A 12,132-nucleotide genomic window follows, 5' to 3' on the forward strand; every position below is an offset into this window, starting at 1 on the left:
ACTCTTAACAGTCCTGTATCTTGTACACACATCACCATGGTGTTCAGAACAGCTTGCTCAGTGTTTCTAGATTCTATCTGTGTGAATCCTGGTAGCCAATCTAGATGATAGTCAGACAGTACCACTCCTCAAGTTTGACCTGTCTGCATTATAATAACATGTGAAAGCCCATGATGTCCCAGCATTTCTTTCTCCAAGGAATACATGACAGTATACTAACTTAGCTACAATTGAAGATCCATGAAAGAACAAAGACACATTTTAGATTAACAAGACATTTGAACAACAGTTCCATTTTTGATAGTTTTATTTAATATTTGAAAACCACTCATTTCTTTTCACATTCTATTTTTGGTATCAAAGAATAATGCATTGAGGTGCAAGGCATTTGGTGTTAAATATAAAAATAAGAAAGTAACCTGTATATTGACAGTGATTGGCAATGTATGATTCATATCTATGAAAATAGATCGACCATAGTGAAATAGAAGAACATACTGTAGCATTAGAGAGGAACTGCATAAAAGCCCACAGAGTCATTGCACTGCATCATACATTATTATATGTATTGTGTATGTATTATACAGCATAAAGAATACACTTCCCATCCAATGTCTTCCCAAAAGGTAGTAAATTACATAGTCAAACAAAATTTAAAAAAAATACAGAAATAAGCCAATTCAGAAAATAATGTGCATAGATTTGGCTTCCTTTATGAATGCCTCTTAAATATATTGCTAGTAGCCACAGATGATGTATCATATAGTAGATGTAACTTTGACCTTCCCAATGATCATTGGTGAGTTCAAGTGAATGGTTCTGTCCACTACTGTGTGTGCTAAGCCGGGTCATACCATCTGTCAAGGAACAATCTGAGAGGGTAGAATGTCTGTAAATAGAATAATCCAAATACACACATTTAAGGGAGGGGAAAAGAAGCACTACCCTTCCCATCCTCTCCAGGTGACCACATCCAAAGGCTCTGGTTGTTGGTTGTTGAGTCATTCATATGCTGCTCTCCTCACATTCAGTCAAAAAATGATAACCCTCATATGATTCTTCACGGAATGAAAGAAACCCTTTAACTGCAATGAAGATGTTCTGGGATCCTCTTGAGAGTGCCTGACCATGATGACACAAGGTGAAGTCTGTGGTGCTTCCTAAAGGCCATGTCCATCTCCACAGACTGAAAATCAGGAGTTCTGAAGGGTTGGGGATATTGGAATGTATTGTATTGGAGGAGCGGGTGAAGGGTGCGGGTTGAGGGAAGGTTATTGGAAGGCTACAGCAGCTCCAGCTCCCACTGTTGGCAAGGCCTCTCCTCACTCTCTGGTAAAATCACCACATGGTCTCTATCGTACTGCTTGCCACCTGAGAGATACAATAAATGAATGATACAATTGTATGCTGAAAATACCCTCAAATAAAAGGTGACATTCTGTACTATCGCCTCATATGAAACATTGGGGGGGGGGGGGGTAATTACCCCAAACATTTACTCAATAGGTGCTGAGTGGTCATAGTATTACATGAAAGTACAAATCATGTATGTGTAGTTCTTATAATTTCACTCCTAAAATTAGACTAGTGTCTCACCTTTGATGTCCAACACCATGCCAGGGAAGGTGAGGCTGGGGATGGTGCCTCTCATCTGGGCTGACCAGGTCTGGACAGGCTGCCGGGTCTCTGACCACAGCACCACCTTCGCCCCCGCCTCCACGTTTCCCATCACCTGCAGGCTCATAGTAGGAGCCAACTAGAGAACGAGAGCAAGAGACATAAGTAATTGAGAAATCTGGTGTGCTCAAATAGCAAAACATCTAAGCAATGTGGATAGGATATGTGGGAAATTAATTGTAAAACATGATAAATATAGTGTAAAATAAATAGGAGAAATAACATCTGAAGATATAAAAATGCTTGATATTTACTTCTATGGGGGAAAAAACGGATTCTCAACATTTTAGGGCTGTCAATGTATGTATGAGTTAACTCATGGGGTCCGAGGGGGAGTCCCAGGGGTTCCTCAGTAAGGTGAAAGAAAATGATCATGAGAATGAACAAGTTGAGGAACTTTATTCCTAGTGAGTAATACCTTGTTCTTGATGAGGCCTTCCTGGTAGAACCAGATGTCGCTCATGCCCTCCACCTGCTCAGTCACAACCACGCGTCCCGACTTCATTTCCTCTACGCCACCCTGGATGGACAGGAAGTGACCTCGCTCCTTGCTTTTAAAGCGGAAGAAGTGCCGCCTCTGCAGGAAATGGAAATGGGCACATGTAAATAATATATGAGTAAATATAAATATGAGTAATAAAAAGAGTAAACATGAATTGGGTAGAAGTACTGTATTATAAACCAACCCAAACAAAGTGAATGAAGTCATAATGATTCTAACCTGCCGTACTGGGTACATTGAGCCAATGGTGAGAAGCTGACTGAATTTGGGCCAGTTGGTGATTTCAATAGGTTCTAACAGGAACTGGCGCCCCCTGTAGTTACTGTGCTCACACATCACCCAGCTGCAAAGAGAGCAAGTGAGGTATAGGGAGAGAGAATGACACAAGGGAAAAGTTTGTGGTCATACGCACATCCTTAAAAACATAGGTGCTGGGCTAATAAAGAATACTAGTACAGAACAAGAAGGCCCCCACACTGTTAAAGCTCCCAATTCACCGCTTTATTGACAACGTTTCCATCTGGAACGGATCTTTGTCAGGTCAGAAACACAAGAGCACATAATGTCAACCCTCAGACACACACATTTAAACACGCATACCCGTACGCACATACATACGCACACACTTAAACACACTCACCAGCCTCGGTTGACTCTGACAGAGAGGAGATGGTTGTTGTAGCCCTCCTCCAGCATATTGACCACTTCTGTGTCCACTGTGATCTCCCTGCCCTCCAAACACTCCAGACCAAACAGAGAGACGGAGGGCACTGAGAATACCTGGGGAAACAGGGGGGAGACAGTGTTAAGATATACTTTATTAGTCCATATGGGATGGAAATGTGTCTTCTGTTTTTCTTCCAACCCCTCCTGTATAAACACGCGCACACACACACACACACACACACACACACACACACACACACACACACACACACACACACACACACACACACCACACACACACACACACACACACACACACACACACTAGGTTGGATAGGCTGCAGCAGTGTTACAGTGGGTCAGGGTATGGAGTTGGGAGGAGTAATGGTATGGGGAAGAGAGACGGCTGAGGGTGTTAAGCTAAATACAACAAATTGATTCATTAAGTGATTGAAAATAAAACGGAGAAAGCTATAGAGTGAGAGACAGACAGAAAAAGTGAAGGAAAATTTGACAGTGAATAAGCCAGTTTATATGAGTGTGACCAGTATATGAGGATTGGTCTTACCAGCGGGACAGTCTTCAGCGAGCGTATGACACAGTTCGGAGGACAGCCCATGCTGGTGAAGTTGGGGTAGTCTCCTTCTGACAGGATGTACAGGTTCCCTGAATACTCACGGCCCTCATACACCACCCAACTGAAACGTAGAGGAACACGCAAAACCCATTTAAAACGAATTTACTAACGCCACACACTCATCAGTACAGCGAACTCCCCTTTAACTGTAATAATTATATGCTGGCTCATCTCTAGGACCTGCAGTACTCCATACCATCCCTCTACGGCTCCATTAAGCCTGTGTATACTTCCATCTCTCCTAATTCTACATTTTTCCTACACTTGGTATATATATATATATATATATATATATATAGTGCATGTTGGTTCTGTCCCACCTTCCTCCCACCACTCTGCAGGACTTGGCGATGAGCTTGTCAGAGAGGGACTCCTGGTTCTTGTCACACACATGGCATTCCCCCTGGAAATCTGGCTCTGTGTACAGCATCACCTGAGACAGACAGGGGCAGCGAAGGAAGAAAGAGAGTTCAAATCAGTCACTTTCACTGTAGTACATAGTACAAGTGAAGTGTGAAAAGAGAGAGCGTGACTGCAGAAGGATATACACACGATGCTACAAGTCGTCTCACCTCACTTCTGACGCTGCCCTGGTTTTCACTTGGAGCCTGAAACAGACAAGAGAACCGGGTGCACTGAGTAAACATCACGATGTCTGACATCAGCAATCCCTTCAAATTTTCCTCAGCGATGAATACGTTTCAAAATGAACAATAAAGGAGCATCTGAACAGTGTGTGTGTTCTCCTTTCAGGTCATTTCCTGTCTGTTTCCGTCTCTCCACTGTCTACTCTGTAGAAAAGCGTCTCTAGACGACCTACTCACCTGCAAGATGGGCTGGACAGAGCAGATGCGGTTGTTTGAAGAGCCCCAGTCAGCAGAGTTACTGTAGAAACCTTTCTCCAGGATATACTGGTCACCAGAGAAGTCCACGTGAGAGTAGGCTATCCATCTGGAGGAGGAGGATAACAGTGGACCTTAGCGTCAAACCTCCACTAATACTCCGTACCGTCCTTCATTCACTGTTGGAGGGAACTTATGTGTAATGTATGTCCATAAAGGTATTGTCAAATATGATCATATTCTTATCAATGTATCAGCCAGTATCAAGTTATTATCAGAGCCATATCTACTGTATATTGGCTCTAGTTATGATCATATTCTTACTATCTTATCAGGCCTCAGACACAGTTAAAATGATATCAGTCATTACTGTTCAACACGAGATGACACCCATGTTAGACTATAACGCTGCTCGTCACAAGCATTTGTACTCACGCTCCACTGACGACGTGGATGGAGCGAGTGGTGGTGCGGAAGCCAAACAGCTCCACGTCAGGAATGGCCTCGGCCACCTCAAAGGTGTTGTCCTGCTCCACCTCCTGCTCCACGTCAGGCTGCTCATACAATACCAACATGGGCTCGGTCAGGTCCTACAGGGGACAGAGTGGTCAGAGGTCACATACTGTGGCTCCAGGTAGGGGTTGTCTTTAGGCACAGATCTAGGATCAGCTCCATCCTAAACTTAACCAACAGGAATGTGACCAGCTACTGTGTGCCACTGCCCTTAAAGATGCTACCTTTAGTTCCATGCCTGGTCAAACGTGTTTCACACTGATTAGTTCAATGGAACTACATTTGTTTTTGAGTGAATTATAAATTATAGATATTTAACCTTAACCGCAAACCAAAAGCCTGAGTACATCCCTTTGTCGGGGTCTTCTGTGTGTAACACATGTAACTGCCAAAATAATGGAAACACTTGAGTAAATGAGGGATACAACGTGTATTGAAAGCAGGTGTTTCCTCCCAGGTGTGGTTCCTGAGTTAATTAAGCAATTAGTATCCCATCATGCTTAGGGTCATGTATAAAAATGCTGGGCGGGCCATTATTTTGGCTACCATGGCTATGCCCCCATAGGAAGACAATGTCCCCATTCACAGGGCACAAGTGGTCACTGAATGGTTTGATGAGCATGAAAATGATATAAACCATATGCCACAGGGGTCGCATTTGTGTTTTTCATACAGAAAAGGAAAGATGAAATGCAGAAAAATATCTTGCTGCGTTTTGTAAACGCAGATCTAAAATGCTTTTTATTGTAAATTATGCTCGGCTTCAGTCAGGGTTCCCTCCAAATCATGAATGTTAAAGGGATATTATTGTACTATAGTTGCACTTCTCCACTATATATTCCATTGGATCACTATACAGTGCTCTGAGTGATATGTAGGCTACTTTTCCACTCTACTTTAAACTGGTGTAGTTTTTCTCCAGTAGCAAGTTTAAACGCAAGGTTAGCATCAAACATTAGGAAATGCAGCTGGCTACTTTCTTTCTATGATAAACATTAGAAATATGATGGCCATTCATCGTTTTTTGGAAAAAATACCTTGCATTTTCATTGTAATTTAACTTACTTATGTGTGGCTGCTAGCCTTACAGTGTTGCACTTTTGCTGTCATCTGATGCACTAATGTATTTTGTGTTGCACGCCCCTTGTCACTCTATTGAAGCCAAAAAACACTGACTTTCAATATGAAACGTAGGTGAAATGGTTTAAAACACTGATTTTTGGATGGTCTGCGTTACGAAAATGCAGCTATCTGAAAGCTAATACATCCCCTGTGCCACGGCTGTCACCGTCACCAGATCTCAACCCATTTGAACACTTATGGGAGATTCTGAAGTGCCGCCTGAGACAGCGTTTTCCACCACAATCCCTCCAACAGAGTTCCAGACACTTGTAGAATCTATGCCAAGGTGCATAAAAGCTGTTCTGGCTCGTGGCGGCCCGACGCCTATTAAGACACTGTATGTTGGATGTTTGCTTTATTTTGGCAGTTACAGTTGAAGTCATACGTTTACATACACTTAGGTTGGAGTCATTAAAACTCGTTTTTCAACCACTCCACAAATTTCTTGTTAACAAACTATAGTTTTGGCAAGTCGGTGAGGACATCTACTTTGTGCATGACACAAGCAATTTTTCCTACAATTGTTTACAGACAGATTATTTCACCCAACCGTGAAGCACTGGGGTGGCAGCATCATGTTGTGGGGGTGCTTTGCTGTAGGAGGGACTGGTGCACTTCACAAAATAGATTGCATCATGAGGAAGGAAAATTATGTGAATATTTTGAAGCAACGTCTCAAGACATCAGTCAGGATGTTAAAGCTTGGTCGCAAATGGGTCTTCCAAATGGACAATGACCCCAAGCATACTTCCACAGTTGTGGCAAAATGGCTTAAGGACAACAAAGTCAAGGTATTGGAGTGGGCATCACAAAGCCCTGACCTCAATCCAATAGAAAATGTGTGGGCAGAACTTAAAAGGCGTGTGCAAGCAAGGAGGCCTACAAACCTGACTCAGTTACACCAGCTCTGTCAGGAGGAATGGGCCAAAATTCACCCAACTTATTGTGGGAAGCTTGTGGATGGCTACCTGAAACGTTTGACCCAAGTTAAATAATTTAAAGGCAATGCTACCAAATACTAATTGAGTGTATGTAAACTTCTGACCCACTGGGAATGTGATGAAAGAAATAAATGCTGAAATAAATTATTCTCTCTACTATTATTCTGACATTTCACATTCTTAAAATAAAGTGGTGATCCGAACTGACCTAAGACAGGGAACTTTTACTAGGATTAAATGTCAGGAATTGTGAAAAACTGAGTTGAAATGTATTTGGCTAAGGTGTATGTAAACTTCCGACTTCAACTGTACCTGTATATATGATATACACTGAGTATACCAGACATTAGGAACACCTTCCTAATATTACGTTTCACCCCCTTTTGCCCTTGGAACAGCTTCAATTTGTCAGGGCATGGACTTTACAAGGTGTCAAAAGCGTTCCACAGGGATGCTGGGCCATGTTGACTTCAATGCTTCCCACAGTTGTGTCAAGTTGGCTGGATGTCCTTTGGGTGGTGGACCATTTTTTATACACACGGGAAACTGTTGAGCGTGAAAACCCCTGCAGCATTGCAGTTCTTGACACACTCTAACTGGTGCGCCTGGCGCCTACTACCATACTCTGTTCAAAATGATTGCCCACTCACCCTCTGATAGCTCACACACACAATCCATGTCTCAGTTGTCTCAAGGCTTAAAAATCCTTCTTTAACCTGTCTCTTCCCCTTCATCTACACTGATTGAAATGGATTTAACAAGTGACATCAATAAGAAATCATAGCTTTCACCTGGAAAGAGCAGGCCTTCTTAATATTTTGTATACTCAGTTTATATGCCATTTAGGGCATGATCATTCCTGCAGCAGCTGGATACAAGATACAAGGGCCTGATAGAGATGGGGGTGTTACGTGATGGTATGGCCCACTCACGGCTCGTATGACTCTGACAGAGCGCAGCTCGGCATCGCAGCCCCCCCACACCCTCCAGTCATGGTACTCTCCCTCCTCCAACAGATACTGGTGGCCTCGGAAACCCTCCTTCTCATAGCCCACCCAGCTAGAAGTACAGGGAGACACAGGGTAAGATACATGAAGTAACACACGCATGCACACACACACACACACACACACACACACACACACACACACACACACACACACACACACACACACACACACACACACACACACACACATGCATATGCACACACAGTCTACTCATCTACTCACCAGCCTCCCTCTACTTTGATGGATCCAGGGCTGTACATGAAGGCAGTCTGCTGTCTATCCTTCCTGGTCATGAAGTCTCTCATGTTGGTGTAGATTGTCCTTGTCTTCCCAGTGAAGTAGGGCTTTTCATAGAGCACCAGCTGGGAAGAAAAAACAGCAGGCACAAGTGGGGCTGAGTAAGATTCAATGGAAAGTTACCCAATCATTTTAACAGTGAGGTATCAGCTTCAATCATTCGTTTGTTTGTTCATTCTTACCTTGGGCTCACCAGGTTTCTCCACTCTTGGTTCACCCTGTCATAAAAACATTAGGGAAATGTCATTTCATGGATCTTTCCTATGAATGCAATACATTAATTATACTAAAGCTATTTCTATGGGGTGTACATTGTTATAGCTGTGGTCAGTCTCTACAATTTGTCTATTACAATCTTACGATTTTGAGAGGGTGCACGGAGCCCACGTAAGGTTGTTCCACGCCCCAGGCTGCAGGGTTGGGGTACCCCCCCACCTCCAGAACACGTGGTATGCCCTGGAAAAAAGGCTGAGCATATACCAGCCATCTGAAGAGAGAAGCGAGTCAATCCAATCAGAACAGAGATATCATTACAGAAGACAGACCTCACCAAAACCATGCTATCACACCAATAAAATAGCCAATATACTGTAATATTGAGCTTAACTTATTTTCACCCAATACAACGTTAAACCCCTAGAGTTGACTGACGCACTGGTGCGTCAATCTAACTTCCATAAAAAATTCCCCATCAAAATCCGCCAGTTTAAGCTAGAGATCTCGTTTTTTGGGCATTGGATGCATTTCAAATCCACTGCATCCGCCAGTGTTGCACTTCCACATGGCAGGGCTAGAGCGGTGTTTGTCAGATCATAAGACATCCCGAAAATCGGTCTTCTCATGGAAATGTATGTAGCGTCAGAACGGTTCGACCTAAAAACTATTATGACCACTATGGAAAGGGGAGATTCTCATGAACACGGTGTTCTCCGTTTTGCTCTACGACCCCACAAGTGTCACAGGACTCTGCTGAAGGTAACCAGATGTAAAAAAATATTGGAAGTATGAAGGTAGTTTTGTGCCTACACAACAAAGGGGTTAGATATGTGTAAAAAAAACTACAAATATTTCCTGAGCTTTCTTATATCTCCTTGATTTAGGACAGACACTTCAAACCTTTGTTTCTTATGATATATTTTTTGACTGTCTTTTTTGCCATCATTTTTTTTATACCTAAAGGGGTCCTAAAATTCAAAATCAAATAGCCAAATGGTCTATAGTACGACCATCTTAAAACAATTCCATATGTCAGCTTAGCACTACTCCCCCAGGGATTACATTTGAAGCTTTATTTGATCAAATAATACATTGTATCATCTTACTTTCATAAATGTTTATCCTTGTGCCCAACGTGGCCTACTAAGAAGCAGTTGGCAGAGCTGACTACAGTTACTCACAGTCCAGCGTTGATGATGACGGAGTTGGCTTTGATGGGGAAGCCAAATATCCTGGCGTCATCTGACGTGTCTCTGAAGATCACCTTCTTCCCCTCGGCATTCTCCTCTGGGAACAGACTGATCTCTGGCACACTGTAGTCCTGCGGGGGCAGAGAGAAATGACAGGTATGGTACTTTGACACTAGAGGGTGCTATAGTCTCACAGAGCAGCGCTATTGTGATACAGGCTCTAACAGAGAGGACAGCGTTGTGAGGCAGAAATCCTTAAGAGTGCCTGAGTCTACCAACAGATGAGCGGTTCTACTGAACCACACCTAATCAGATTGACTTAACTCTCACCTAAAGCCTTTGGAATTCTTCTGATCCACCAAATACACAAAGCCATGTTTCTAACCACAACCTAGGCTTCAGTAGTTGCCTGGTTGCATCCCACACTTTGAGAAGCACTGATCTAGTGCTAATCATATAATCATAATAGTAAGGGGTCCTCATAAAGGGTCATCTGTGACTTCTTCTTCTTCTTCTTCTTCTTCTTCTTACCCTGACTACTCTTCGTACTGATCCTATGATGAACCTCCTGGCCGGCTTGGCCGCCACCACTTCTTCTTCTCCTCCCTCCTTCTGGCTGTCCTCTCCATTCTGCGGTTGTTGTCCCTCTTCCTCCTCAGGGGGGTCGAAGGGGTAGCTGAGCTCTATGTCCCCCTCGTCCAGAGCGATCTTCTCCCCTTTGAAGTTGGGCTTCTCGTACAAAACCCAGCTGAAGAGAGAAATGGAAAGACGGGGGTTAACAACAAGTCCGGGTAATGAACAGTAAGGATCAGTGGTCTGAACAAGATTCATTTAACAATGCATGACCTATTTTAAAAGTGAGTTAAACAGGCAAAGCTGGTGAATAGATTGGCCATTGCTCTAATGATGGAGACACTAGTAGAGCTCGACACTAGCACACTGAGGATGGCACTGGTGTCCCTATTCAAGATATGAAAGGGTGAAAGTAGAAATATCTATCCAGTTATGTAAGTATTCACAAGATGTTGATTCGTCAAATCAAATCAAACTGTATTTATACAGCACATTTCAGACATGGAATGCAACACAATGTGCTTTACAGAAGGAAAAAAAAAAGAAAAATAAATAAACTGAATGACTAAAAATGAAAAGCAAAGCTAAAAAGGTGTTTTTTAAGATTTCTTTTTTAAAAAATCCACAGGTTCTCTGGCAGGCTATTCCAGCGGCTGGGGGCATTGTAACCAAAGGCTGCCTCTTGGTCCTAGGCTTTGGGATAGTTAAAAGGCCAGTGCCAAAGGACCTGAGTGACCTACTGGATACTTAACTTCAAAGCATGTCTGACATGTATTGGGAAGCACAATCATGGATTGATTAAAAAACTAATAGAAGAATCTTAAAATGTATTATAAAACTCACAGGCAGCCAGTGCAGAGACCTTAAAACCGGTGTAATGTGTGCTCTCCGTTTGGTCTTGGTCAGTACCCGTGCTGCAGCATTCTGTATGTTTTGCAGTTGACCAATGGCTTTCTTGGGTAGACCAGACAGGAGAGCATTACAGTAGTCAAGCCTGCTTGTAATAAAAGCATGGATGAGTCTCTCTGTGTCATCCTGACAGAGAAACAGCCGCACCTTGGAAATGTTCCTCAGGTGGTAAAACACTATTTTGGTCACGTTCCTAATGTATGATTTGAAACTGAGTTCAGAATCTATAATAACACCTAGGTTTTTTATCTGGTGTTTTATCTTTATTGCCCGTGAATTAAAACTTGCGGCCAGATTCTCTCTGTGCTTTGGCTCCAACAACAAGCATCTCGTTCTTATCTTGATTTAGCTGGAGGAAGTTGTGAGCCATCCAAGTATTTAAATCACTAATACAGTCTAATAATTTATCCGTGGAACTAAAATCCTCTCATTCTTTCAAAACCATATCCCACGGAGAGTTTTGCAAAAGTGGGGGTTGACACAGAATAAGTGACAAATAACATTTGCTTGTTATTTGGACTTCTTTCAGTCAAACATTTGTATTAGTTGTCATGTCCTGACCATAGAAAGCTTTTATTTTCTATGGTAGAGTAGGTCAGGGCGTGACTGGGGGGTTAGTCTAGTTTATATTTTCTATGTGGGGTTCTAGTTTCTTTTTTCTATGTTGGTGTTTTGTATGATTCCCAATTAGAGGCAGCTGGTTATCATTGTCTCTAATTGGGGATCATACTTAAGTAGCATTTTTTGCACCTGTGGGTTATGGGATATTGTTTATGTGTAGTTGCATTGTCGTCACGTTTCGTTTATTCTTTATTGTTTTTGTATTTTGTTAAGTTTTCACTTTCTAATATAGATGTGGAACGCTACTCCACGCTGCACCTTGGTTCGTTTCTACAAACGAACGTGACATTAGTGATATAAATCCAAACCACCCGGTGGCACATGTTCTGTACTGCACTGAGAGTTCCGAAAACCACAAGTTCACTCCCACACACACACACACACACCACACACACACACACACACACACACACACA

The 12,132-nt window shown here is 42.7% G+C and overlaps 1 protein-coding gene across 1 annotated transcript in view; it reads right to left on the reverse strand.

Moving 5' to 3' along the window:
- Positions 1-289: 289 nt before the first annotated feature.
- LOC106570042 (uncharacterized) overlaps positions 290-12,132 on the reverse strand; it is a 93,533-nt gene continuing 81,690 nt past the window's right edge. The window contains exons 7-22 of the mRNA XM_014141968.3: positions 10,145-10,361; positions 9,605-9,744; positions 8,568-8,694; positions 8,390-8,425; positions 8,133-8,272; positions 7,833-7,959; positions 4,760-4,914; positions 4,307-4,433; positions 4,055-4,090; positions 3,803-3,915; positions 3,414-3,543; positions 2,820-2,959; positions 2,399-2,522; positions 2,096-2,254; positions 1,597-1,756; positions 290-1,371 (exon numbers count right to left, since the gene is read on the reverse strand). Coding sequence (XP_013997443.3) covers positions 1,283-1,371; positions 1,597-1,756; positions 2,096-2,254; positions 2,399-2,522; positions 2,820-2,959; positions 3,414-3,543; positions 3,803-3,915; positions 4,055-4,090; positions 4,307-4,433; positions 4,760-4,914; positions 7,833-7,959; positions 8,133-8,272; positions 8,390-8,425; positions 8,568-8,694; positions 9,605-9,744; positions 10,145-10,361 — 2,020 coding nt within the window. The 3' untranslated portion in view covers positions 290-1,282. The remainder of the gene's footprint in view (positions 1,372-1,596; positions 1,757-2,095; positions 2,255-2,398; positions 2,523-2,819; positions 2,960-3,413; positions 3,544-3,802; positions 3,916-4,054; positions 4,091-4,306; positions 4,434-4,759; positions 4,915-7,832; positions 7,960-8,132; positions 8,273-8,389; positions 8,426-8,567; positions 8,695-9,604; positions 9,745-10,144; positions 10,362-12,132) is intronic.

Source organism: Salmo salar, chromosome 14, assembly GCF_965601325.2.
Source record: "Salmo salar chromosome 14, fSalSal1, whole genome shotgun sequence".
Taxonomy (NCBI): domain Eukaryota; kingdom Metazoa; phylum Chordata; class Actinopteri; order Salmoniformes; family Salmonidae; genus Salmo; species Salmo salar.